The sequence below is a fragment of the Choloepus didactylus genome, chromosome 9 (genome assembly GCF_015220235.1).
Source record: "Choloepus didactylus isolate mChoDid1 chromosome 9, mChoDid1.pri, whole genome shotgun sequence".
Classification (NCBI taxonomy): Eukaryota; Metazoa; Chordata; class Mammalia; order Pilosa; family Megalonychidae; genus Choloepus; species Choloepus didactylus.
In genome coordinates, this window is record NC_051315.1 from 40,725,361 (window position 1) to 40,753,300 (window position 27,940).

Consider the following 27,940-nt stretch of genomic DNA (forward strand, 5'->3'; position numbering starts at 1 on the left):
CTTCATTTTTACCGCATCCTCTCTGTTTCAGTGTCTCTCCAGCCATGCGTGCTGCCTTTCAGCTCTTTTTGAGTGTGTCGGGGTCCTTCCTGCAGTAGCATCTTCTCACCGGCTCTTCCGCCTGGAATGGTTTCATCCGCTCTCACCTGACTCACTCCTTATTTTCCTTTAGCTCTCATTTTGTTACTTTTTCCTGAGGGGACTTCCCAGACTAATCAATCTAAAATTGCCCTCTGATAATCTCTCTCCAGGACTTATCAGCTTTTAAAAAGATATGTGGGTATATTTATTCATTTCATATGTGTTTCCACCACCTTAACGTAATGCTCCATGAGGGCTGTGCCTGTTTGACTCCCCACTGTGTGCCCAGCATGTGGTACAGGGCCTGTATGAGGGAGGTGCTCCATAAACATTTGTTGAATGCAACACTATTTCATCAAGTAAGAGTTGGTCTAGAAAGGAGCATCTTGTCTTTCTCTTTGCAGTGACAGCAGGACCTGCTGCATCTATTTCCTGTAGCAGTGTTTGCAAACTGCATCCACATGAAGGTCTGGTAGAGTACTAATGGAAGTTTTGTAGTTAATTACCATTTTCCTTGCTGTATAAAAACTTGGTGGCACCATCAGAGTTTGACCTTGGGAGTCTGGCAGACTAAACTTATGTCCTGCTTTTTCTCCTACAAAGCTGTGCAACCTTGAGCAAGTTAACAACTTTATCCCAGCTCTGTTTACCTGTACACAAAATGGGGAAAATTATATCTAACCCACAGGCTTGTTATGAAGATTGTGTTTATTTATGCAAAATGCCTAAGCAGTGCTTGGCACATTGAAGTTGTTCAGGCAGTATTTTTCTTATCTTCTCTGTATCTCTGCAGATGAAGAAGAGCTTGGAAAAAATTCAGTGAACTTACCTCATGAGCTTACTGTTCAGATTTAATGTATAGTCATACCCGTGGCCACTAATATAAGGGTCAAAACCAGTTTAAGAGGAAACTTCCATCTCTAGGGTGCAAAAAAGCAATGATGGATTGATTATTTAATGGCCAGTAACTTTGCCCCCCCCCCCGAAATACACACATGGAATTCTTCTTTGTTTTATCTAGGTTTAACGTTGAAAACTGTGATGATAAATAAATGTAACTGGATATTTTTCAGTTTAGTTTAAGTAGATATCCCAGGGAGAAAGGCCATATGAAAACATTTTCTCCAGTTTAGATGTTTCTATGGAGAAACCTTAGCAATACCATTGAAAACTGGAGTCTAAAGCTCTTCAAATTATATTGTCAGCTTTGGGGGTAATTAAAAAGATATGTATTCTGAAGACAGTCTATTAGTTCTAAAATCTGGTGGGTTCGATTCAAATTAGCAGGTGATAGATACACTTAAGGCATATCAATCTGGATGCTTGATCAAGCTTAAGGGAAATTTGGGGGTTATATTTTCAAAATAATGAAAAGTTAATTCTTTGTCGTTAGTTCAGAGTTGCTCACTTGTTCCCACTTCTATTTAATTTGTTTTGCCAGATGACATGAGTCTGTAACCGTGGCAAGGGGCAAACTGTTTCTCTATGAGCCAAGTCCTTCAGAGAGCTGAAAGTGTGACCACTAAAAATTGCAAGCTTTCTATTTGTCTCCTCAAATATTGACCGAGACAAAGAACTGTACTGAGATAGGTGTGATTTGGAATGTTGCTTCCAGGGAGAAGACAGGACAGTTGATAGACTTAAGACACTGGCTACTTGGTTTCAGTTGTTTTGAGGATGGGAACTTATGGGAGGCCAAGGAACACATCTGAATTCCTCCTGGGGCTCTTTGCCCTGCTCTGTGACAAGCAATCACACCTCAGATCCAAGATAAGTATCTTCAAAATGTATATAATTGGTCATTTGGGACATTGGACTAATGCATATGAATGTTCCTGGGAAAATCCATGGCCAGCACTACAGAAGGTGTGCTGTGTAGATGGAGGCTCTTTATGAGTGCTGATGTCTAACAGGTCATTTAGCTCCTGGTCAGCTTCTCATCGCAAACCCAACCTCGTTAACCAATAGCTAGACTGAGAATCGTGTTAGTTAATGGTAACCTATGTACTGAAAGATTCACGTTGTCTCACAGAGGGGACAAAAAAAAGTTGCTTGGTTTTCAGTGTTTTTGTTTTATTTTAAAACATCTTTTCCTTTACTCATGGTTGTCTGTCAAGGAGAGAAGAAGTTCCTGTTATTTATTGAGAGGTTCTGGACATCCAATTTCCTTTTGGTGTTTACTGCTCTGTGTCTGGTGGGACTGTATTGCTTTAAAAAGAAATTGTGGAACTACTTTCTGAACTACACCTTGTGATCTTCTGTTGAGTAGAATGGAAGCCCCTTGTTAAATGAAGAAACAATTCCTTATTTTTGTGGAAATGGAAATCTAATTGTTGAAAGCTGGCCCCTCAGATGCCCCAGCTTAGAACTTCAGAGTTTCTCTGCCTCCCATTAAGCCAATTTGATATTGAAATGACTTCTGTTGGGTGTTTTGATTCAATCCGAGGCTAGGAATTTAAAGAAAGCCATTAAAGAACGACAGTAGTATTCTTTGGCTTGAAAATGAGTTATCCATTAGCACCCTGTGTGGAGTGTAACCTGTCTCCTTTCTTTTTTCACAGAATGCCATGAACCTACCTCCTGACAAAGCCAGGTTACTGCGGCAGTATGACAATGAGAAAAAATGGGAACTGATTTGTGATCAGGTAAGAAACAGTGATGCTTTTATTAAGAAAGTAATGCAAGAAGGAACCAGGTTTTTTCCCTTAACGTGTTCGACTTTTCTTTAGGAAATGCATGGATTTCTGTTTTGTGACTCCTCAGCTTTCTGTTTCCCATGACCTGAACAAAGGAAAAGCTGGAAAGCAACTACTTTTATTCATGCATTGTTTTACTTTTCTCCTTTATTTTCAAATGTCTTATAGTGAAGATTTCTGGGAACTCTAGTCAGGAGATCAAACCAAATTCAGATGATCTGTTTCTCTATTTACCTTACTGGGCAGTTTATTCTGCTTGAAAAATGCAGGTCCTTTAATTTAATTGCCTTTCCTAGTCACAGATACTGATGTATATTCATGCAAGAAAATGAATTGTTTAAAAAGAAACCTTTTTTCACTGGAAAAATATTTCATATTAGCAATTATTCAGCTGTTGATAATAATAATTATAATAATTTATAATAAATTCAAACTCTACAGAGGGAGGTAAATAAAATGTGAAGTCATCCATTTCCCTTCTCTCTGCCTTCCAAGTTCTACACTATAGAGGCCACTGGTGAGACCTTTTATCTCTTTCTAGCTCTTTTTCTGTTTCTGTCTTTAAAACACAAAACACAAAAATATTTGAACATACTCCCTCTCCCTCCAAGTGTACAACCAGTTTATAGTATCATCGTATTGTAAGTCTTAAAATAGGGTAGCGTGCAATACTAGCAATCAATAAGCAGGAGGGGTAAGGGAGGTGGGATGTTTGGGGTCTTTTTTCTTTTTATTTCTTTTTCTGGAGTAATACAAATGTTCTAAAAATGATTTGTGATGAATATACAAATATGTGATGATACTGTGACCCATTGATTGTATACTTTGGATGGATTGTATGGTATGTGAATATATCTCAATATAATTATGTTAAAAAAAAGGTGGGCAGGTTTTATGATAATGAGTATAATGGCTTGAGATGACAAAATTAGAGATGATCTAATTACTGAGCATGCGCAGATTGATTACGTTTAGTCACAGACTGTGTGTAAGAAAATGGTGGCCTTAACATGATGATGGGTGTGATTTTTGTATTATAATGAGGTATAGGTCACTTATAGGTTAAAGTTTAAGCTGCTGGGTATGTCAGGCAGGCCAGTTTTGGTTAGATCTAGCTTCATCTAGTAAGATAGTTTAGGAATTGGGATGGTTTAGTTCTAGGCTCACTTAAGTTCCTTCAGTAATAAACATTAGGGGGTTGTCTTTGCTATCTTAAGACTCTATAGTTGTAAAACAGGGCCAGTCATGAGGTTTTTACAATCACAAGACAAAGATTATTTAGTTAAACAGTTATTATTACTGTTATAGTTCAGTGGGTTTCAGTAACTTCAGGTATTTCCTTTTGGCTATCCTACAGTATACTAGAAAGTAAGAAAAAGGCATTGCTATAATGATTCAGTCGTCCTAATTGTTTGTTAATTCTTAATTCTCAGTTACATATATGGCTCTGTCTCATTCTTTGAAATGGTTCTGCAGTATTCCATTGTAATTGGTAAATTTTTTGGCACTTCATCGCAGGACTAGGTTGAGGCTAATTGTTGTGAACCTGGAAGAGCTGCTCTCTAAAGCAGGGAGTAAGTCTGTTTAAGTCTGTTTATTAGCTCTTTCACTTTGTGCCATGAACCTCATGGTGGTTGTGTAATCCCCACCCCCCCACCCCCCCGGAAAATTTCTGGGGAATGTTTTAATTTCTTCTAACACGAAGTGTGACAGGGCAGCAGAGTGGTTTTTCTGTCCTCCATAGGTAGAGAACTCCTGTTACCTAATGAATAAATGCTTGAGGTTGACATAGAGCATCTTGTTTTACCTTAGCTCCTAAACTAAAACAGTAATGAAGTAGTTGGAAAATCACCCTCTTTTTCCACACTGAATGTGAGCACCAAGAGTAGACAGAAACTGAAGAATACCTGCTGCTTTTATGACTGACGCAAAAGGAAGACAACTTTGGTGACACTTACAATTCCCTTCCATGGGACTTAATTTTTAATGAGTATTATCTAAAACTGGTATTGCGTTATCTAAAACCATTATTGCAAGGAAAAATGATTTTATAACAGCAATGAGAAAAGATAATAGGAGAATTAATATAAAGGGAAGGCAATCACACATGTGAGGTGGGTACATGGGGGACAGTGAAAAATTCTCAAGTGTGACAGCGTAAAGAGAGCACGGCAAGGTGGTCATTTTATTAGCACTGTGAGGAAGGACTGAACCTTCCTTCCTCAAATTGGAGGTTTGTTGACATGCCAGTTTGCCCTGCTCCTTTCTGGCTTTATTGCACTATTAATTTTTGCATCCCAAATATCCCAGAAAGGGAAGACTGCTAATGATGGAAGATTTTTAGCAGCTATACACAGTTCTCTTCTCTCAGAACAAAAACAGCTTCGTAGGGTTGATGGTAATATCTAGGAGCTCTTGAGGCAGGAGAGGAGCAAATCAGTTATCTGATTATGATCCTAGATTTTTGAATCCTGAAAGTTCAGGTTATTATTGCCCTTAAATGTTAATATGCCAGGACATGGACAATTTAGCTACTTCATCTATTCCTTTTCATCAGTTACTCTGGTACATGCTGAAAGCTCCAAACTCAAGTGTCCCCAACGGTTCTGAGGTGTCATGAGTGATTTGTTAATAATAAATAATAATTACTATTATGACTAATAGCCAGCATTTAGTAAGTAGATTAACTTATTGAGAACTTTGTATTTAATCTTCAATGCCGTCATACTGTTGTCATCTCCATTTGACATATGGGGAAAAACTGAGACTTATTTTAATCATTTGTCCAAAGTCACGTAACGGTTAAGGGGTAAAGTGAGCATTTTGGCAGAGGTTGTCCAGTTCTGGAATCTGTATCTTTAATCAATAATCTCTGCTACCTTCCTCATAAAGTACCGGAGTATATAGTTAGAATGATATACTAAAAAAAAAAAATAAATAACAAAAATAATTAAAGGTTATTCCTGTTTCTCTGACTTGTATTCTGGTGTGTTTCCTTGAGCAAGAGAAAGGAGGCAGTTCAACAACTGAGCCTAGCCTCCCTGTGCTGTAGATATTTTTGATGAACTATTAATCATTGTCAAAAGTGTTGTCAGCAGAAAAGAAAATTGTGGGTTTCTTGACCATATGTAGATTACCCATGGGTGTGTCATATGTGAATATTATTTCTCCTTTGTATATTTGTGCTGGGAAAAGATAAAAACCATGAAAGTGTTCATACTCTGTCATATGGCAGTTCTCATGCAGTAGTGTATATTGACTGAATGTTTATCTTACCTGTCATAAAGATGGACCATGTTCTATTTTTATCTTTGGCACCTTATGCATATCAGTCTATGATATCTAACACAATGGACACTCAAAAGATATTTGCTGTCATGATTCATTTTAGGTGAAATATGCATAATAAGCAAATTCATAGAGGCAGAAAGTAGATTACTGGTTGCCAGGGGCTGGGGGAATGAGAGTGGTTGTAATGAATGCATGGTTTATTTTTGGGGTGATTGAAATGTTCTGATCTGAACAAGCCTGCTATAAAAAGGCTTTCTGAGGAAATTGGGGATATTTGATTGTTACCTGAGTATAAGATAATTCTAAGAAATCATTGTTGATTTTGTTGGGTGTGATAGTGGCATTGCGATTCTATAAGAATCTGTCCTTATTTTTTAAGACAAATGTACTGATGGAGGGGTAAACTGATATGATGAATGGGATTTGCTTTAAAATACTCTGTCAAGGAGAAAAGGAAAAAGGGATAGATAAAGAAAATGTGGGAAAATCTTGATAATTGTTAAATCTTTGTGGTAAGATATATTGGAATTTATTATAGTATACTATTAACTTTTGCGTATGTTTGAAAATTCATAATATAAAATAGAAAAATAAAGATCTTTGCTACTGAATGATCTTCACTTTTCACCTCTAAAATACAGCTAATATCAACATCCTTAAATTATTTTGAGGATCGGGGGCAATATATGTCAAGTACACAGTATAATGCTTGGCACATAATAGGTGCTTCATAAATGGTAGTGGCAGCAGTAGCTGCTGCTGAAAGACCTAGGTATTAAATACTGTTATAATTATTGTTTTTATTGCCAATTTCTTTGAAAAAGGCTTGGAAACTTACTGTATAGAATCTGTGATCACATGGTACCCAAAATACTTTATGGTTTGATTGTATGTTAAATGATGCTGTTGGTAGAAGCCACAGCTATAGATATTCAGTCCAATTTAGGGCTTATTTGTGAAGCCTTCAAACAATATGTGTGTTTTTGCTGATATCTGACATCTGAGACACACCCCTGCCTCCCCCAATGCTTCGTGCACAGGATGTTGAATACAAATACCAATTTTATTTCTTTTTAAACAAATAATGCAGATATACTATCATCTGCTATTTAGGATACATATTATGGGCAAGATGCACAACCAATAAAATATGAGGAAATTAATTTCCAAAGGGAAGTACCTGAGTGTTGGAGAAATTATTTCGGGTTTCATTCCCATGGAAAATTATCATGTGGATACTCTGAATCATGGAACTTGTTATGTTTCTCCTTTTTTCCTTGGCTGCTAGATTGCTCAGAGCCCAATTTGCGATCTGCCCTTACCATCTTCCTGGCATGTGTTCTGTTGACCAGCCTCATCCACGGCTTCATCTCATTTTTCCTGCCCATGTTTTTCCTTCACATCAATTTCCTGACTTTGCAAGAACATCTTGTATGAAGTTGTAATCTTCCTTAAGTCATTTTTTTGCACAACATAAGTATTAGTGTTTCATTGTTACTGATGAACAAAGATTATAGTTGTGTTGACTAAACTTGAATTTTCTGTGTGCTCCAGGCATGGTGAAAATGTATACATTGAATCTGCTCTGTTTTTCTCTAAGGAAGCAAATACAGAGTGACAAAATAAAATGCTTTATGCTGATGTGGCTTAGGAGCCCAACTGAGTGGAATACAATTTGTTATTTAATATGGGGCATTCACTTTTTCATACTTTCCTTTGATTGTGTTTGTCACTTTTTTTTATAAGTATTTATTTAAATATGTCTCTCCAACCAACGAGTTTAAAGAGCATGAACCACGTCTCATTTGTTCATGTACCTTCCATACCTTACTTAGTGCCTGAAACATAGTTGGTGCTTATTGGAAGTTTGTTAAATGAAAGAAAGAATGCCTGAGTGATATGGTTGGGAGACAGTGCAGAGGAGTGGCATTATTGGTAGAGAGGGCAGAAGGACAAAGAAGGTAACTGGAGGAGGTGGCCTGGATGACTAGGTCTAGGTTTACTAGTTCTTTATACTTCTCATCTTCTTCTACCTGTTGGTATTGTTTGCTGGTGGTAAGTGAAACTAAACTTCATTGCTCAATTCTGGAGACTCCTTTAAAGAGAGAAGAGCTGAGATTCAAATGCAGAAGTATACATGGGCATTTCTGCAGTGAAACTCTTCCTCTACCTCCCCATGGTCTACATAAAAGGACAACTACATGAGCTGGGTGAAGTTGTAGTGTTCTCCAGTTCTTTGGCTAATTCTAGCAGCAAGGTAAAAGTTTTTAAGAGATCAAATTCCAGAGGGCTCTGTATAGTAACAATATTCTGGCAGAGTCCCTTAGTCTTTTCTTAGATCATTGCATAAATATAAAAATCACCTGAGCTTGTAGTGGGTCTTATTGGTTGAAGTTTGATGGGACAGTGTTCTTACCTCCCTTGAGAGTGATGCTAAAGAAATGCAAGAAAGAGGGGCTTCCTTGTTGGATTTGGGACAGTGTGAGGTAGGTCCCAGATTGCTTTTTTCTGTGCTCTTGTAGATAGGCAGGAATCCCATATGGACATCAATTCAGGGACTCTGTAGGGACATTGAGGCAAGTGGTATAATAACACTAGATGACCATATGACAGTAGAAACATGGAGCTTCAAATGAAAATCCACAAGCTGCCTGGCAATAGGAGGACTCATTCAGTGGTCTTTATGCCTATGGAGAGAGAGAAAGCTCTTTGCTCTCACTCCTGCCTCAATTTTCAGACCTGTGTTGCACTGTTTGGCTTTGGGCTCTGGATTATTTCCTACAAGTTTAGGACTGTTAACAGAGTGGGCTCTATGGGTAAGGGCTGTGTTTAAGGAACATTCAGGATCCTGGGTGAGCTTTGAGTTTTAGATCATTATACCTGGAAGGGTTGTTAGAGACCATTTATTCTAAGCCACTTTGTTCTTAATTTTCCTATTTGCAAAAGTTAACATATATTAAAAAAAATTAAATGTATTGGAGCATATGAAGTTAGATCATTATACCTGGAAGGGTTGTTAGAGACCATTTATTCTAAGCCACTTTGTTCTTAATTTTCCTATTTGCAAAAGTTAACATATATTAAAAAAAAATTAAATGTATTGGAGCATATGAAGTAGATGTCCTTCTTTTGCCCCTTGAACCTGTTCACTACTTCCCTTAGTTTACAGCTGATGAAACTGAGGTTCACAGAGCATAAGAGACAAGGCTGAGGTCAAAGGCACCTCAGAGAGTGAGAAGAGAACACCTATTTCAAACACCAGTCACGAGCCCTTTCAATTGTTCTCTGTTACACCAGGGACCTGCAAATGATCCATTAAAACAAAAATTGTGGTAGGTAAGGGGTTACCACCAAAACCTCAAACTGTGGTTTCTCAAGTGTGTGTGCATGTGTGTGTGTTTGGGGTGGGGGTGGGGCAGATAAGTGGAGGTTGGTTTATAACTGCCTCTGCTGGGTGATCAAGTAGGAGTGATTTGGGACATTTTTAGGTTGAGCCATGTGCCAAACCATCCAGATGACCAATGCTGATGGATGTGGATTCCGTGAATGTGTAATCCAGCCATTAACAGGTGCCACACCTGAGCTGGGTTAGAAAGCTTTCCTCTAGGTTTGCCTGTGCTGATGGTGCAGGATTTGTATTCTTGTGGGGGTGATTTGGCACGGCTCGACTTTGCCCCCAGTGGCTGGCTGTTACTCTGTGTTGTAGCCTTGGGGAATGGACAGACAATGCACATGGGGGTCTTGCCTTTCTTCACTTGTACAGAATGATATGGAAGAAGAAGAAGATAAAAAAAAAAAAAAAGGCGAGAATACGGCGGTAGCAGTCTATCATACGCAGTTAGACTCAGCGTCCTGTGTTAAGCACTCAGGGGGACTGGATTGCTGCCGGAAGGGTTCACCTGCTCGTGGGAAGGGCAAGGCCCCACCTGCTACCCGGACCGAGTGTGTTCTGGCCAGTGTGCTATGATGCTCCGTCACAGTGACAGTGTCTCTCTTCTTTTTTTTTTTTTTTTCCAGCACAACTGCCCCATACTGTTTGAATGTACTTAATCATTAAGTATATTATTATTTTTTAAACCCTTCATTTATATCCTGATACATTTCTTTAAAAAGAAAACTACCTATTGTATAATTTGTGTCAAGTCAAGCTGATTTTCCCTGGAATCAAATCCCTGCTCCCTTCCCCAAATTAAATAGCAAGTAGGTCTCAGTGATTTTTATTTTCCTTTTTAAAAACACATCTGTGTTTTTGTGAGCCAGTTGAAGTTCTTTGCCAGGTAAGCAAATATTACTTGATACCGATAAATTATATTCTGTGGACCATCATATTCTAGGTGAGATATTTGGAGGTAATGAGCAGTGACAGCGGTGGGATTTAATAGCCGATTTCCGTGTTGGTGGCTGCCCTATGTTAGAGTAATTTGAGCAAGTCTGTGGTGGCACAGATAGTGGGGGAACCCTTTGAAGGAAAAAAATAGTGACTCCAGCAGTAACCCTCCCTTCCATTAGCCCCACTTATGCTCCCAAACTCAATCTGCCTTCAGCCCCCATCCCCAAGTTGAGGCTTTGATGCCACATTTAGTCTCACTGACTTCTAACTCTCAGCTGTTGGGTTAGCAGACAGCCACCTCCATCTCGTCTTCCCCGTCTTGCTTTTCTCTGCTGGCAGGCTGGCATTTTTACTACATTTAATGTTGTTCGATGTTCAATTGTTTAAATTTTTAGTAGGCTTCCATAATTCTGTGGTGTGTTGTAATGCTATTTATATTTAAATCATTACTAGGTTTTCATGATTGTTTAATTCTTTTCAAATCCTCTCTTCTAACCCTTAGTGTTTCTTTTTTTATCATTTTGATATTTGCCCTTCCCCCTCAATGTAATCTGTGATGGTTAGGTTCATGTGTCATCTTGGCCAGGGGATAGTACCCAGGTGTCTGGTCAAGCAAGCACTGGCTTATCTGTTACTGCAAGGACATTTGTGGCTGGTTAATAAGCCAGAAGGCTGGTTTATTAAATCATCAGTCAGTTGGCTGCAGCTGTGACTGATTATATCAACGAAGGGCATGTCTTCCTCAATGAGAGAATGCAATCAGCTGGATTTAATCCAGTCAGTTGAAGACTTGTAAGTGAGACAACTAGAGGACCTTCACTTTTCCTTCAGCTAACCAGCGAAGTATTTCCTGAGGAGTTCATAGAAGTTGCCAGTTCGTTCTGAGGAGTTCATCGAACAGCTTCATTGGAGTTGCCAGTTTGCTGCCTGTGCCACGGAATTTGGACTCGTGCATCCCCACAGTTGCATGAGACACTTCTATAAAGTCTTATATTTATAGATCTCTCTTGTTGATTGTTTCCCTAAAGAACCCTAGCTAATACATAATCCTTCTTTTGTATTAGTTGGGTTTTTTCTTTTTTTTTTTTTTGTATTTTGTTATTTTGTTTTCTAGTTTATTTTTATTATTTTTTAAATTTCAAGTTCTTAAAAATAAGAACTTTCTCTGTATCCAAATAAGGTCATCACAATTAAAATGAATAATAATTCCTTAGTATCTTCTATTGTCCAGTTCATATTTCCCACTTTACCTCAAAATGTTGTTTCTAACTGGTTTGTTCAAATGAGAATCCAGCCCAGGATCACACGTTGCATCTGACTGGGTATGTTCCTTAAGTCTCCTTTAATCTAGAACAGACTTTTATTCATGATGCTCATTAGTGAGGAGACCAAGCAAGCCCTCTCTAGAAAGTTTCACTTTCTGCATTTACCTGCTTTTCCCCCCAAATGGTGCCACTTCCTGTTAATTTGAAGTTAGATTTAAAGGTATGATTAGATTGACGTTGAGAATCTTTGTCTAGTATGTCCAAGGAGACAAATAATGCCTAGTTGTCCAACTATTAGATTGCCCACTGGATTAGAGCGATGACAGCCTATTCCTCCATTGTACAATTGTGTCTTTCCACTTGTGTCATATTACTTTAGAAAGATAGGTAGGTAAGTAGATAGGTAGGTAGGTAAGTAGGTAGGTAGGTAGGTGGGTAGATATAGCCAGATACATATCAGCCTTGCATCTTATGGGCTTAACACCAACTGATAATCTTTTGCTGAATCAGTTTCATTGGGAGTTGCAAAAAGGTCATTTTCTAATTTCATTTTCCTTCTATGTTAAGGTAGCATTCTGTTGTTAAGTAAAACTTTCCAGTAGGTCTTGGTTTACCCTGGAATGTGGTTATTCCTGGAATGCCTTCTTGTCAATTGCCATTTTTCAAATAAGGATTTGGTTTTGTAGATACCTCAAAGGGTGACAAATGAGTGTTCTCTGCCTTCCTGTTTTGAATATCATTGTGAACTCATGGATTGTGATATCTTTGATGTGTTTAAATCAATATGATAATATTTTTCGAGCTCATCGCTACTTTGACCTATGGGAACCCCTCTGTCCTGGCTCCTGTATCCTGTTGACATGACCTCTTAGTCTTTGAAAGTGTGTTTATGGTACAGAAATGATCTCTTAGGCTTCACCTGTCTTTCTTGCCCTAGACCTAGTGGGAGATGATATTGGAGATGAGAATTTGAGAGCTGGCGGTTATCACAGCTGCTGGATGGATTTGCTTCTCAGGTTAAGTGTCTAGACCTAGAAAATATCTCTCTAAAATTATGAGTTCATATTGATATTTTAAAATAAATTTTTAACATGAGTAATTTACTTACTTTGATTTTTATCATTGTCATTTCCTTTTACATTGAAATATTGGATTCCTCACATTTATGTAATTATTTTTCTTTTCCTGCCAAAAATGTTACAAAATAATACATCAATTTCAAGTAAAATATTACTACTAAAATTATGGGAAAAAGTTTAATTTTTTTTGTGTTTATGTGCTCCCAGGATGTATCCCATTGAGGGTGTACAAAGTACTGTGATCTAAACTCACTTGCTATAAATACCTTCTCTGTTATTAGCTTTCAGTGTCAGTTAGGTAATTATGGGATAACAAATGGATGTCGAGATGTGTAATGATTCACATAGGAAGTTTTCATTCACATAATCCAAGTTGGATGTTGTTGGTCATTGGAGGCTAAGTTCTACAGTATTAATCACGGACTCAGGTCGAGCCTCTTTTCGACATACAGCTTTAGGTTCACCCTGGGAGTTGTCTCCTTCCCAGCAGGCTGGATGGCAGAAAGAACATGCAGGTGCACACCGGGAAGTGGCACACTTACTCCATTGGCTAGACCTGCAGCAGAGGATAGGAAGTGTAGACGAGCTGAATACCTAGGAAGGAGAAGAAAACGTTGAGTAAACAGTTACTACTAGTCTCTGCCATGATGACCAGTTTTGGTATTCTGATAATGTCATTTGTTTCGAATTATATTCAGTGTAAAAATTTGCTCGTACGTATGTCCCCATTAATTTATTCATTGAATAGGCATTTAGTTGTATAGGTGAGAGGAAGCAAAGAGTGAAGTAAATGAAGAGAGTATGGATCTAAGTTTTGCAAACCAGGTACCTCAATTATTTGAACTGGGAACAGATTGCAAATAGTTGTTATGGCCAGTTTATAGTGAGTTCCACCAGTGTACCAGGCATGAATTGGCTATGGAGATGGTTATTTCTGCCAAACTAAAAAATAAATATTTCATCTCTTGGCTATCTTCTACTTGAGATTTTTGAAGGGACTTTCTTCCATTTCTTGAGCTCCTCAAACCCAAGGAAAGGTACTGAGTTAGTTGCTGTTGGAAAGAAAATCAGTTTCTTTCATTTTCCTTCCTGAAAGTAAAGAAGGCTCTGCTCCATTAGGACTTATTCCAGGTCTCTGATTCTTTGATTCGAAAACACTGGAGAAGCAATCAGAGAAACAGATAGATGCCAACTCTCTGTATGTTGTGGTGTCTCATGTTTTATATCTCACGAGTCCTGGAAAATTTTGAGTGTGAACCTAGGAATGAGTTTACTTTGCACCTTACCTAGCCCCTTCCAGAAGTTCCCTTTGTCATATAGCGTTTATAGTGGGGGATAAAAGATGGTGGTCTACCCCATAGGAATAGTGAATAGAGGAAATAATTGTTCCTTTTTAAACTAATCCTTTTTGACAACTTGATATAAATGCTCTGTCAAAAGTGCTGTTTGGCGTCCACAGCCAGAGCAAGAAGTGCAGGGCTCAGTCAGATTTGAGATTTTAGGCTCTTTTGCCAAGATGAACAGCACACTGCCTGCCCTCCTGTCTGGTAATACAAATGGAATTTGTAAATCTGCTCCCATCCTTTAAAACAACCTAATTGCCTGAGTTGGCTTAGACAGTTTTTGAAGTAAATTTTATTGTAGGAGCAGTTTTGTAAACATGAGGACGCTGTTCTGGGAAATGGAGAATCATGTAGCTGCCTAATGCGCATGGGCGAAACCGAGGTTGACCTCTGCCAGTATCTTTTAGAAAATATTTGCAAAACAAATTTTAGTGACTTATTAAGGTGTGTTAACTAAGGATGTCTGATAGTTAACACAAATACTGCTTTCCATTGTTTTAACACTTGGGCATTTAACTCATGATCTTTGCTGTAGGAGGCTGCTGTTGTTCGCCTTTCGCTAAAAGGAAGTGTCCAATAGCTTTCTGGACATTATCTAGCATGTGGGTGAGCTGATGCTAAAACCAAGGGTTTCCAATGCCTGATTCTGAAAATTTTTATGTTCTGAAAAATACTATAGTGGTTTGGAAAGGAACCTTTTTGGAAAAATTGCTTTCACAGGATCCGGATCACTATATGATTGTGGCTTCTTCAGCATCTATCAGTGAAACGATCTATTGAGCACACAATGTGAAGTGTGCTCTAGAGGCTGTGACCATAGTACTTCAAAACAAGTACGTTCAAAAGAAGAGACTGAGAAAAAAAGAAGGCATAATTGTAAAAGTCAATTATAGAAGGACTGAATATATAATCGAGGGCTCTCAGCCCACATACTCCCTCCAATTTATTTGTAGTCTTCACTACAGATCTTTCAAAGAGAGAAAGTATTTTAAAAGAAGTTATTTTCTGAAGTCATTGAGGAAATTGAACTCTTTATCTTTGGTGTTTTAGTAAAACATTTTGGTGCTTTTAGTTAAGTAGCAGAAACAATATCAATGGGTTTTGATATTATGTAGCAGAAACATATCAACAGGTTCTTCTATAGATGTGAGCAGGGGTTGGGGAAGGTATGCAGGAAGACAGGAGGGAAATGACTTCGGCATAGTTTTGCAGGTTTGTGTAAGGAATGGGCAGCTGAGTATATGTAGGGGCAGAGACTGTAGATATTCAGCATCAACGTGGTGGGTACTAGCTGTGGACAAGACCAAGCCTTGACGCAGCATCTTCAGGTGCTAGAAATACCATCATTGTGCAGATGTTTGTTATCCTTAAAACCACTGCTAGTTCTGCTCACAATCACTTTAACACAACTACAGGACTGTTGATGTAAAAACTCATATATTTCAGTTATGATATAACATCCAAAGTTCATCTAAAACCCTAAAAAATAGATACTCCTTATAGGTTGGATGTTGTGCTTGTCTATCTCTGTCACAGCTAACATGTCCTCAGCAATGACCAATTTAGAAGGCCCTATTTCCTGCCTCCCTTTGCAGCCCATTCTTGTCAGGTGTTTCCTCAGAGCTTGATTTAATTACGGTTTTGGCCATGTAGACCGCAGGTCAGAACAATTGCTTGCTTAATCTTGTGATGTGAACATTATTAACGGAAATATACGAGACTGATTATAAAATGTTTTTATTTATTATGTTAAATTTGAAATTATGATGGAAGATCTAAGGAGAAAGCATAAAATACCCAACTGGAGCCTGGATTTAGGTTTTAGGTTTTTTGATCATCAACACCTGTTGCTTCAGTTTTATGTTGTGATGTGAATGTTGATATATCTAGGAGACTGGGATTTGTGTGCTGGGAGGTGGGGTTTGAGGTGGGTTGGATCAAGATGCTAGATTTATCCATGAAATGACAGTGAAGATATAAAAATAATTTGGGGATTGTAGGTACATTGGGAAACTGATGGAGAGCTGTAACACCATTTCCATAGTTTTAAATTCTGTAATAGAGCTAAAAATAATGTAACAAATGTTTTGGAAATTGTAAAATTAAAGCATTTATAGGACCCTTTAGAATGCTGTATTTCTTGCAGAAGTGTTAACAGATCAGGTAGACTATTTGGCTCATCTCTGAGGCTTTCTTTTTAATTATGGCAAGTGAAACCATTAAAATATCAAGGTAAACTTTTTAAAAAGAGAGCTGTGGTTAGTAACAAGACAGTTAAATGAAATGTATCCAAAGAAATTATATTGAGATACTGGTTTTTAAAATCTTGTTTATTGTTATGTGGCTTACTACGATAAAAGTCACCAGTAGTACATGCTTCCCAAAGTGGCAGGACTATTTTGCTTACCCACCAGCAATGTAAGAGAGTTCTAGTTGCTCCATATCCTCGCCAACCCTGGTATTGACAGTCTTTTTTTTTTTTTTTTTTTGAGGTATGTAGTGGTATCTCATTGTGCTTTTATTTACATTCTCCTAATGCTGATGATGTTAAATATGTTTTCATGCACTTGTTTGTCCTTTGTGTAACTTCTTTGTTGACATCTTTTTGCCTATTTTAAAAATTGGGTTATTTGTCTTATCAATGAGTTGTAGTTGTTTTAAAAAAATGTATTTTTGATACAATTCTTTATCAGACATATGTTTTGCAAATATTTTCTCCTAGCTTGTATCTTGTTTATTCATTTTCATAAGTGTCTTTAAAAGAACAAAAGTTTTCAATTATGAAGTCGAATTTATCCTTTTTAGAAAAAAAAAAGTGGTTCGTGCATTTTGTATCCTAAGAAATCTTTCCCTCAGATCAAAAGATAGTCTCCTTTGTCTTATTCTAGAAATTTTATCATTCTGGTTCTTAATAAATTTTTGAATTATCAATTTTCAATTGTTTATTCCTATAGTAATACTATTATGAATAGCCTCTTACCGCTTCATTGATTCTCTTATGGAGAGAGAAGGTTTATGTTACATCATTGCATTTATCAAAACCTGGATCTACATTGAATGCTATTTTATGGCTTCTGTACAGTAAATGACAGCCATACATAAATGCTGAAGTTTAGTATTCTGAGCTTATGTCTAAATGAAAGCAATGGTGAGGGCATGACTAAAATCTGTTAACTCTCTGCTGCCCCCCCCTTCCATTTTCAGTTGTTCTGTTCATAAAAAGGTAGTCTTTGCATATGTCAGACCCTTATTGATTTTAGTGGAAGGAAGCTTCCTTCTGTACATCCTCCCATCCTAATTGCTTTGAAATCTCACTGACAAAATTATGCCCTTAGTAAATATTTCAGTTCAGTTTAATTCAGCCAGCACCAATGGAAATTCTGAGAATTGTACCCATGTATTTGCATATTATTTGAACTGAAATACATGAAGTTTCAGAGAAACCAGTTAGTTTAACTGTAGCCAGGAAAGCAATCTTTAAAATAGGAGTTCATTACTCTTTTTGATCCTTGAGTGACTGACTGAAAAATATTAATGCTCTTTTCTAAATCTTGAAATACCTAATGGTTTCTGGTAATCTAAGGCTCATTCTGTCTTATTTTTTTTTCTTTCCGTGTTTCTGATCAGGATCAAAATGCTGTTGTTTCTATTTTTCCCGATATTTTATTTGTATGATATATGGTTATTTCTGGGACTCTAAAAATATTCAGGATATTATTCTTGTTTGGAGGGCATGTCTAAGGAAGGTTTTGGAATATGTAGTGCATGGAGAGGGAGGGGAAAGAAGTTTCCCATCTTCATTTTCAGATGTATAAATAAGAAGGTGTGTTTATTCCCCTCATATTTTTATAGGAAAGGTACTCTTTAGGGCTTTGGCAAACAATCCCATGTAAGTTTTATAATGTAACATAAGTAAAAATATTCCTGTATTTTGCTTACCAAAGATATGCAGTTCTCTTTGCAGACTGAATAAAGAAAGAAATTCAGTTACCAAAATAGAAAATATAGCCTAATGCAATAATTAAAAAGCTTTAGTGAGCAGAAGATACACTTGGGGAGTTTAAGAAAATGCAGATTCCTGGTACTTGGTGGATTGGGGGTGAGACCAGGGCAATTTGCAGTTCAACAGCATCCTCAATTGATTTAGATGCAGGTCCTTGGTGGTCACACTTTTTTTTTTTTTCTTTTAAGAAGCACTAATCCAAAAGAAAGGAAAGCTTTAGCTCTGAAGGAGAGAGAGGAATGGGTTTGAAGAATCTTAAAAGTTTTCCAGTATAAATACAATCCTTCATCCCACAGTCTAGTCCTTAGATCCTCGATAACAATAACAACAATAATTACTATTGAACACTGTATGTGCCAAGCACTTTGGTGGTCCAGTCTTTGCTTAGGAGAACATGGGATAGCAAAACAAAATTTCTACTAAAATACTGTTTAGATTGGGGAAAATGACAAAGCTATGAGTAGGCTTTAAGAAGCCCATTTCATATTACCTATTAGAAAATGAGTTATAGGATGTTTGGATCAGGAAAGACCTGCTGAGCTAGAAGAAACTCTTGCTAGTCTAAATAATGGAAGTCATTTGGAAAAGTCACATAAAAAGTTATTTTCAGTCTGAGAGTTGTAATGGAACACTTGGAAAGTTGTCTTCTTCTCTTTGACTAGGAAAATGATTTCACATTCAGAGCCGAGGAATGCTCCAAGGCTCTCCAAAAAACTATGCCTGTGGAATGATTTTGACATTCTTATTTCAAGTCTAGTCTAAGACAGAAATGACCAACTTTTAAAGTTTGAAATGGTGGAAGGAAAGTTATGGATTGTTAAACTTTTGTTCTTCCACAATTAAAAATCCCTTATAGACTCTGTTGTCTGTGCCCTACCCATTAGCTCATTTGAAATCTGCCATTGCCTGTTTCAACTTGCTGTGGAGATCTTATCTGCTGTAACCTTTCATAAACTGTATTATTGGAATCCAGCTAAACCCCTTGAAGTTGCTAGCAAATGCCCCATGCTTCTTTGACTTTGTTGCCTTATTTCCCCATCTGGAAATCTCTTCTGTCTTCTGCCTTTCTCACATCACCTTACAATGTCTAAATGTTGCATGTCCCTCAAAATTCAATTCAAAACCATTTTCTCCAGCAAGGTTCCTTTGATCATCTCAGCAGGAAAGACTCTCACCTTTCTTTGAACTTCCAGAGCATCGAATATGGCTGTTACCATGTTCTACTTTGTGTTACAGCTGTGCCTGTCTTGTCTCATAGGTGAGACTTACTGTCTTGGAATTGAATTTGTTTCTTTTTGTGCTTTCTACACAATATCTTGCCTAATGTGTTCTGGATGAGTGAAAGAGTAAAATGACCAACAACACTAACAAAATTTTCCTGTTAGTGCCTGGAGCTAAGGGAAACTAAGTATAACAAGATTTAAGATGTTCCAAGGCAGGGACTTGTTTAGTAAAATGTTTTCAACTAATAATGACCATAGGGAGCTTTCTAAATAGTAGCACCACTGGCACTAATTTTTTCCAGTAGTTATTATACAACATTAGAATCCCGCCTGAACTTGCCTTCTTGGCCATCCATTAGAGTAAATAGTCTTAATACTTTTTCCTCATTTTCTCTAAATTGTCTTCTACTTTCTCACCATTCCCAGCACACTCATACACATATTTTCTGTAGATGAGAAAGTCTGACAGACTCTCTGAAATTTTGGAATTTTTTGTTTAGAAACAGTTTTATTCACTTGCCGTAGAATTGCCAAATTGTAGAATCATTGGCTCTCAGTATAATCACAGAGTTATGCATTCATCACCACAATCAATTTGAGAACATTTTCAGTGCTCCAAAAAGAAAATGTCATTGGTGTGGTACTTTTGTTACAGTTGATGAAAGAATATTACAATACTACTGTTAACTCTAGTCCGTAGTTTGCATTAGGTGTATTTTTTCCCAAATGCTACCCTATTGTTAACACCGTGTAATAGTGATATATGTTTGCTCTAGTTCACGGAAGAATGTTCTTATATTTGTACTATTCACTACAGTCATCATCCACAACAGGGTTCCCATGTTAAACAGTCCCATGTTTTATCCTCTGGCTTTCCTTTAGTCACGTACACACCCTAAACTTCCCTTTCAACCACAATCACACCCATAATTTGGCACTGTTAATTACATGCACAATAACATGCTATTGACACCTCTCTCCATCTCCGAACACTTAAAATCAACCTTATTAAAAATTCTGCACAAATTAACGATCATCTGCCCATTCTCTACCCTCATTCTATCTCCTGGTAACCTATACACTACATTTTAACTCCATGAGGTTGTGCGTTATAATTAATTCATATTAGCGAAACCATATACTGTTTGTCCTTTTGTGTCTGGCTTATTTCACCCAACATAATGTCCTCAAGATTCATATATGTTGTTGCATGCATCAGGACTTCATTCCTTCATACAGCTGAAAAATATTCCATGGTATGTGTATCCCACATTTTGTTTATCTGTTCATCGATTGATGGACACTTAGATTGTTTCTTTCTTTGGCAATTGTGAATAATACCTCTGTGAACATCGGTGTGTAAATATGTGTTTGTGTCCCCACTTTCAGTTCCTCTGAGTATATATACCTAGTAGTGGAATTGCTGGATTATACGGTAGTTCCACACTTAGCTTCCTGAGGAACTGCCAGACTGTCTTCCACAGAGGCTGCTGCTCCCATTTACATTCCCATCAGCAGTGAATAAGTGTTCCTGTTTCTCCACATCCTCTCCAACACTTGCAGTTTTCTGTTTTTTTTTTTTTTTTAATAGTGGCCATTCTAGTAGGTGCAAAATGATACCTCACTCTGCTTTTGATTTGCATTTTCCTAATAGCTGTTGATGTTGAGCAAATTTTTTTTTAATGTCTTTTTAGCCATTTGTATTTCCTTTTTGGGGAAGTGTGCATTCAATCCTTTTGCCCATTTTTTGGGTTTGTCTTTTTGTTGTTGAGTTGTAGAATTTCTTTATATGTTCTGGATATTAAACCCTTATTGGATATGCAGTTTCCAAATGTTTTCTCCCATTGGGTAGGCTGTCTTTTCATTTTCCTGACAAAGTCCTATGAAGCACAAAAGTGTTCAATTTTGAGGCAGTCCCACTTCCATATTTTTTTCCTTTGTTGCTCATGCTTTGGGTATAAAGTCTAAGAAACCATTTCCTGCCACAAGATCTTGAAGGCACTTCTCTACATATGGTTCTGGCTCTTATATTCAAGTCTTTGATCCATTTTGAGTTAAGTTTTGTGTAAGGTAAGAGTTAGGTTCCTCTTTCTTTTACATATGGATATCCAGTTCTTCCAGCAACATTTGTTGGAGAGTGTTCTGTTCAAGTTGAGTGGATTTGGCTACCTTGTCAAAAACCAATTGACTATAGATATGAGGGTCTTTGGAACTTTTTATCTTTTTTATGGAACAAGGAATATGCTTTTCCTTGGGGGATATTAGTATTCAGTTCCTTGGGTAAATCTCGTTCTATTTGTGTAAATTGTTTTTTATTTGTATAAATAGTTAGCTGAGTGAGATGTTATGGCCTACTTCAGTCCCTTCTGTTTAGGAACCCTGATTCTGGTCTTGCCCTCCTTCCACCTCCATGTATATCATTCTTCATCTCTCTTTATACTGTGTAAACCGTTTCTGTAGATATACAATATTAATACAATATTTTTTTCTCATCTTTTCTTGTCTCTGTCTACTCCTGTCAGCTCTTACCCATTTTAGAAGGTAAACCCCTGAAGACATGGATTTTTCTTGTCAGCATAACTCTGAAGAAACCTTAGCACCATGCTAATCCCTGCAAATTAGTGCTTACTAATGGCAATGATGCTGGTTGTAATTATGGTTCATTTAGAGACTTCAGTTTGCTTATTCAGCCTTTGGAAAGGAAGCCCAGCTACTTCTACTTTCTAAGAAGAAAAACATTCAACTGTAGTGAGCTTATGTGTACAGAAGCAAAAGTCTTTTAATTTTCATGACCTAAAGTGAATATTACAGGATCAGGGTAATAAACATTAATAATGGCATAATGATGGTGACATCTAGTTCTTCTCTAAAGATTTGTAAGCAGCTTATGTAGCTCACTAATACAAGTCTGAAATAGAGCCAGTGACTCAGTGGCCATTCCAAACAGGGAGAGAAACTAAGCTGAGTATGTGCCCTGAGAGCCATTTATTTCCCAGAGACTTCCTTTATTTTTCAGATGTTTTGCCCAAATTTCCTTCTGTAAACTTCAAAATATTAACATATTATGATAAACTTGAATGGAGTTCTGTTTGATTTTGGAGCTACTTATCCAAATATGATTTCTGAAGTGGAAATACTTACAACATGTTTGTTGTAAGTGCCGTTAACACCAAATTAACCTCAATTGAATATTTGCTCTTATAATTATGTACATGGAGAGAGAGAATGCAAAGGTCCAGAAAATAAATCTTTTTTTTTTGATATATGAGTGTCCATTTCCAAACCTTTATGCATAAAGGTTTTCAGTGACAAACTTTATTAGATTTAAGTGGAGGGGTGGGGAGTTGGAGAAACAGTTCAGCTGATAGAAGCTAAAGTTTGTCTGAGAGAAAAGACCATGTTGTAGTACAGCCAACAAGTTCTGTTTACTGGGACTTAGCTAATTACCTCAATATACCCCTATTATAGCTCTTCATTTTGTTCCTTTTAAGAAGGGCCTGGTTTTCAAACCTGGGTTGCAGTAGACTTGAACCTTGGTTATTAAGGGGGGTCTAAGCTGTGTTGTGTCTTATCTGCAGGGCAGTCCTGTGTGTAGGTAGCCTAACTTTCCTGGTACTGAGGGAAGCACAAAGCCTTAGTGGATGGATGCATAATTATGAAAGACATTAAATAATTTCAGAACCATGAGGAACAAACACAGCCTTATGAGTAAATGCCCTTCAGTTATAACATTGCATACCCTAAGTCTGACTGACTTATGTGCAGCACTCAGCCCACTGGGTATATATCTTACATAGGGTGTTTACAGTCTCCTTATGCACTTTTAAATTTTAAAAACTTTAAAATGCACATCAGTTAGCTAGAGCAATTAGGCAAGAAAAAGAAATAAAAGGCATCCTAGTTGGAAAGGAAGAAGTAAAACTGTCACAATTTGCAGATGACATGATTCTATATGTAGAAAGTCCCAAAAAATCTACAACAAAGCTATTAGAGCTAATAAACAAGTTCAGCAAAGTGGCGGATACAAGATCAACACAGAAAATCAGTGTGTTTGTATACACTAGTAATGAGCAAGCTAAAGAAGAAATCAAGAAAAAAATTCCATTTGCAGTGGTAACCAAAGGGATCAAATATCTAGGAATAAATTTAGCTAAGGACATAAAGGACCTATAGACAGAAAACTGCAAAACCTTGCTAAAAGAATTCAAAGAAGACTTAAATAAATGGAAGAACGTAACATGTTCATGGATTGGAAGACTAAATATAGTTAAGATGTCAATTCTACCAAAATGATTTATAGATTCAACACAATAACAACTGAAATCCCAACAACTTACTTTGCAGAAATGAAGGAAGACAATAATCTGATTTATTTGGAAGGGCAGGGTGCTCCGATTAGCTAAAAACATCTTGAGAAAGAAAAGTAAAGTTGGAAGCCTCAGACTACCTGGCTTTAAAGCATATTACAAAGCTACAGTGGTCAAAACATCATGGTACTGGCATAAAGATATATATACTGACCAATGGAATTGAATTGAGTGTTCAGAACTACACCCTCTCATCTACACACAATTGATTTTTGACATGGCGGCCAAGTCCACTCAACTGGGACAGAATAGTTTCTTTAACAAGTGGTTCTTAGAGAACTGGATATCCACATCCAAAAGAATGAAAGACGATCCCTATCTCACACTTTATACAAAAGTTAACTCAAAATGGATCAGAGTCCTAAACATTAACGGTAAGATCATAAAACTCTTAGAAGAAAATGTAGGGAAATATCTTAAAGATCTTGTGGTAGGAGGTGGTTTTCTAGACTCTATACCCAAAGTGCAAGCAGTGAAAGAAGAAATAGATAAATGGAATCTCCTCAAAATTGAATACCTTTTTGTGTCAAAGGACTTTTGTCAGGAAAGTAAAAAGGCAGCCTGTGCAATGGGAGACAATATTTAGAAACCACATATCAGATAAGGGTTTAATATCCAGAATATATAAAGAGATCCTACAACTTAACAAAAAGACAATCCAATTAAAAAATGGACAAAAGACATGGATAGACATGTTTCCAAAGAGGAAATACAGATGGCTCAAAAGCATATGAAAAGATGTTCAACTTTGCTATTAGGGAACTGCAAAACAAACCACAATGAGATACCGTCTCACACCTACTAGAATGGCCAGTATCAAAAAAACAGAACACTATAAGAGCTGGAGAAGATGTGGAGAAATAGGTACACTTTTTCACTGTTGGTAGGAATGTAGAATGGTTGAGCCACTCTGAAAGACAGTTTGGCAGTTACTCAGGAAGCTATGTACAGAATTGCCACCTGATCTAGCAATCTCATTACTAGGTATACCCTTGGAAGAACTGAAAGCGGGGACACAAATAGACATTTGCACTGTGATATTCATAGTGGCATTATTCACGATTGCTAATAGAGGAAATAGCCCAAATGTCTATCAACTGATGAGTGGATAAATAAACTGTGGTGGAATGTTATGCAGCTTAAGACAGAATAAAGTCATGATGCATCAACAACAGGGATGAAACATTATGTTGAGTGAAAACATTATGTTGAGTGAAATAAGCCGGAAACAAAAGGACAGATACTGTATGGTCTCACTAATATGAACTAACTATAATGAGCAAACTCTGAGAATTAAATTTGAGAAAACAGGTTATCAGGAGATGGAGAGTAGAGATTAGGCATTTGATGCTTAGGGAGTACAGAATGTTTAAGAGGGTGTATTGTAAAAGTTCATAAATGGGTAGCCCGATACTGTGTGATGGTACCACAATATCGTAGGTATAACAAACAAAGTTGAGTGTGAGTATGGTTGAAAGAGGAGGGAGAAAGAGGTATATCTACTCACCATTGGTAGGGAAGTGGAATTTGTAGCTCTTCCGGAGAGCAGTTTGACAGTTCCTCAGGAAACTAAGTATAAAATTGCCTATGATCTGGCAATACCTTTACTAGGTATATACTTGGAAGAACTGGAAGCAGGGACATGAATTGCACACTGATGTTTATGGCAGCATTATTCACGATTGCCAATGGATGGAGGCTGCCCAAGGGTCCATCACCTGATGAGTGGAAGGGTGAACTGTGGTGTATACATATGATGGAATATTGTGTGGCTGCAGAGAGGAATGAAGTCATTGAGGCATGCGGTGGTGTGAATGAACCTTGAGGGCATTATGCTGAGTGTAATAAGCTAGAAACAAAAGGGCAAATATTGTATAGTTTCAGTAATATGAACTAACTATAATGAGTAAACTCTGAGAGTTAAAGTTGAGAGCATAGGTTATCAGGAAGTAGAAAGAGGGCAGAGATTGGGTAATCAATGCTTAAGGAGTACAGAATGCTCAATCAGGTGGATTGTAGAAGTTTGGAAATAGCACAATACTGTGTGATGGTAGCACAATACTGTAAGTGTAATGAACAAATCTGAGTGTGAGTATGGTTGATAATGGAAGGCTAGAGTTGTATGTCACCAGAAGGAAAGCTAGAGGATAAAAACTGGAACTGTATAACTTAGCAAAACCTTGAGTGGGCAATGTTGGTGGTTAATTGTATAAATATAGGAAAAGTTTTTACATGTATGAGAACAAATGTATGTCATTATTACAAGGTGTTAAAAATGGGATTGCATATGGAAAAAATGCAATTAATGTAAACTAAGGTCTGTAGTTAATAGTAATACTGTAATGTTCTTTCATTAATTGTGACAAAGGTAATATACCAAAGCTAAATGTCAATAATAGGGCGATATGAGAGGTCTGTGATTATTTCTTCAGAAGAAATGAGAATGTTCTCATATTGACTGTAGTGATGAATTCATGTGATTACACCAAGAGCCATTGATTGTATAGTTAGGATGGATTGTGTGTTGTGTGAATAAAACTTTAGTTTGCTAATGCTGTGGAATGCAAAACACCAGAGATGGATAGGCTTTTATAAAACGGGGGTTTATTTCGCTACACAGTTACAGTCTTAAGGCCATAAAGTGTCCAAGGTAACACATCAGTAATCGGGTACCTTCACTGGAGGATGGCCAATGGTGTCCGGAAAACCTCTGTTAGCTGGGAAGGCATGTGCCTGGCGTCTGCTCCAAAGTTCTGGTTTCAAAATGGCTTTCTCCCAGGATGTTCCTCTCTAGCAAGCTTGCTCCTCTTCAAAACATCACTCACAGCTGCACTTAGTTTTCTCTCCTTGAGCCAGCTCATTTATATGGTTCCATTGATCAAGGCCCACCCCGAATGGGTGGGGCCATGCCTCCATGGAAATATCCCATCAGTTATCATCTACAGTTGGGTGGGGCGCATCTCCATGCAAACAACCTAATTCAGACGTTCCAACTTAATCCCCACTATTCTGTCTGCCCCACAAGATTGCATCAAAGAATATGGCTTTTTCTGGGGGACATAATACATTCAAACCGGCACAAAATGCAAATCAAAACCACAATGGGATACAATTTCACACCCACTAGAATGGCTACTGTTAACAAAACAGAAAATTACAAGTGTTGGAGAGAATGTGGAGAAATAGGAACACTCATTCATTGCTGGTAGGAATGTAAAATGGTACAGCCTCTGTGGATGCATGAGTTTGAATCCTTGATCTGCTGATTATACAATTACATATAATTCCAGGCAAATCATTCAACCTGTGAGCCTCAGTTCTCCCATCTATAAAATGGAGTTAACACCTGCCTCCCAGATAGGGAGAGGCTTGAGTGAACTCAGAGGTGTAAAGAACATGGTAAAGTGTCATTAAAAGCTAAGTTAAAAACAAATTGCCACCCCACATCAAAAGGTACTTGTGTTCATGGGCTTGTATAAATGGAGTCGCTTTCAGGAATGAGAAGAAATTTTCTGCTTATCACCAAAGAGATGTAGTCAACAGAAATTGAACTCTTCATACCCTAAATCATTAATGTAAACCATTTGCAAATGTCACTGAAACTTAATGAAGATTCTGTGCTTCTAAGGTTTATTCTCCCCACCTTCCCTTCCACACCTCTCCAATGCAGTTTGTCAGGCTAGTGTTACCTGAGTGTTAAGAAATGGCTTTGAGGTCTTTTCTTTGAATGCTTATGGGGAATACTTAAAATCCCCAGAGCATCTAATGCTTTCCATTCTGAAACACTTGATAAGGGAAGTTTGATCACAGAAAGAGATTAATGGCAGGAGGTCAGAGTGGTGGTGATGCTATAGGATTAGACATTTTGAAGCAAATTTGTATTTTAAAAGCTCTTTCAAATGGGTGGATGAATTCATGGTGATGAATCCACATGATTAAAGAATATTTTTTCATCCCCGAGAATAATATCCTTATTTGGTGTAACTCAAGTTGAGGACTTAATTTAATTAAGAGCTATTCATATCAATGGTATCGAGCATATAGATAACTAGTTGTTGAAAACAGCATGTGGGATATGAAGCAGCTTTGGAAGTGAGGGTGGTTCCACTTTGCCAAAGGTGGTTTTGGGTTCCAATGCAAAATCTAAAGTACTAGTGTTCAGAGAAAAAAAAGTGTTAATTTAAATGAATATGACACCTATAATCTATCCAAAGCCTCTCAAATTAAATGTGTTTTGGCAAGGTGCTGGAATTTTCCAAAGT

The 27,940-nt window shown here is 37.4% G+C and overlaps 1 protein-coding gene across 8 annotated transcripts in view; it reads left to right on the top strand.

Annotated features, from left to right (window-relative positions):
- The window catches only part of FMNL2 (formin like 2), a 337,731-nt gene that overhangs the window by 184,451 nt on the left and 125,340 nt on the right, over positions 1 to 27,940 (top strand). For all 8 annotated transcript variants that reach the window (XM_037849116.1, XM_037849118.1, XM_037849120.1 and 5 more), the window contains exon 2: positions 2,643 to 2,726. In XM_037849116.1, the coding sequence (XP_037705044.1) occupies positions 2,643 to 2,726 (84 nt within the window). The remainder of the gene's footprint in view (positions 1 to 2,642; positions 2,727 to 27,940) is intronic.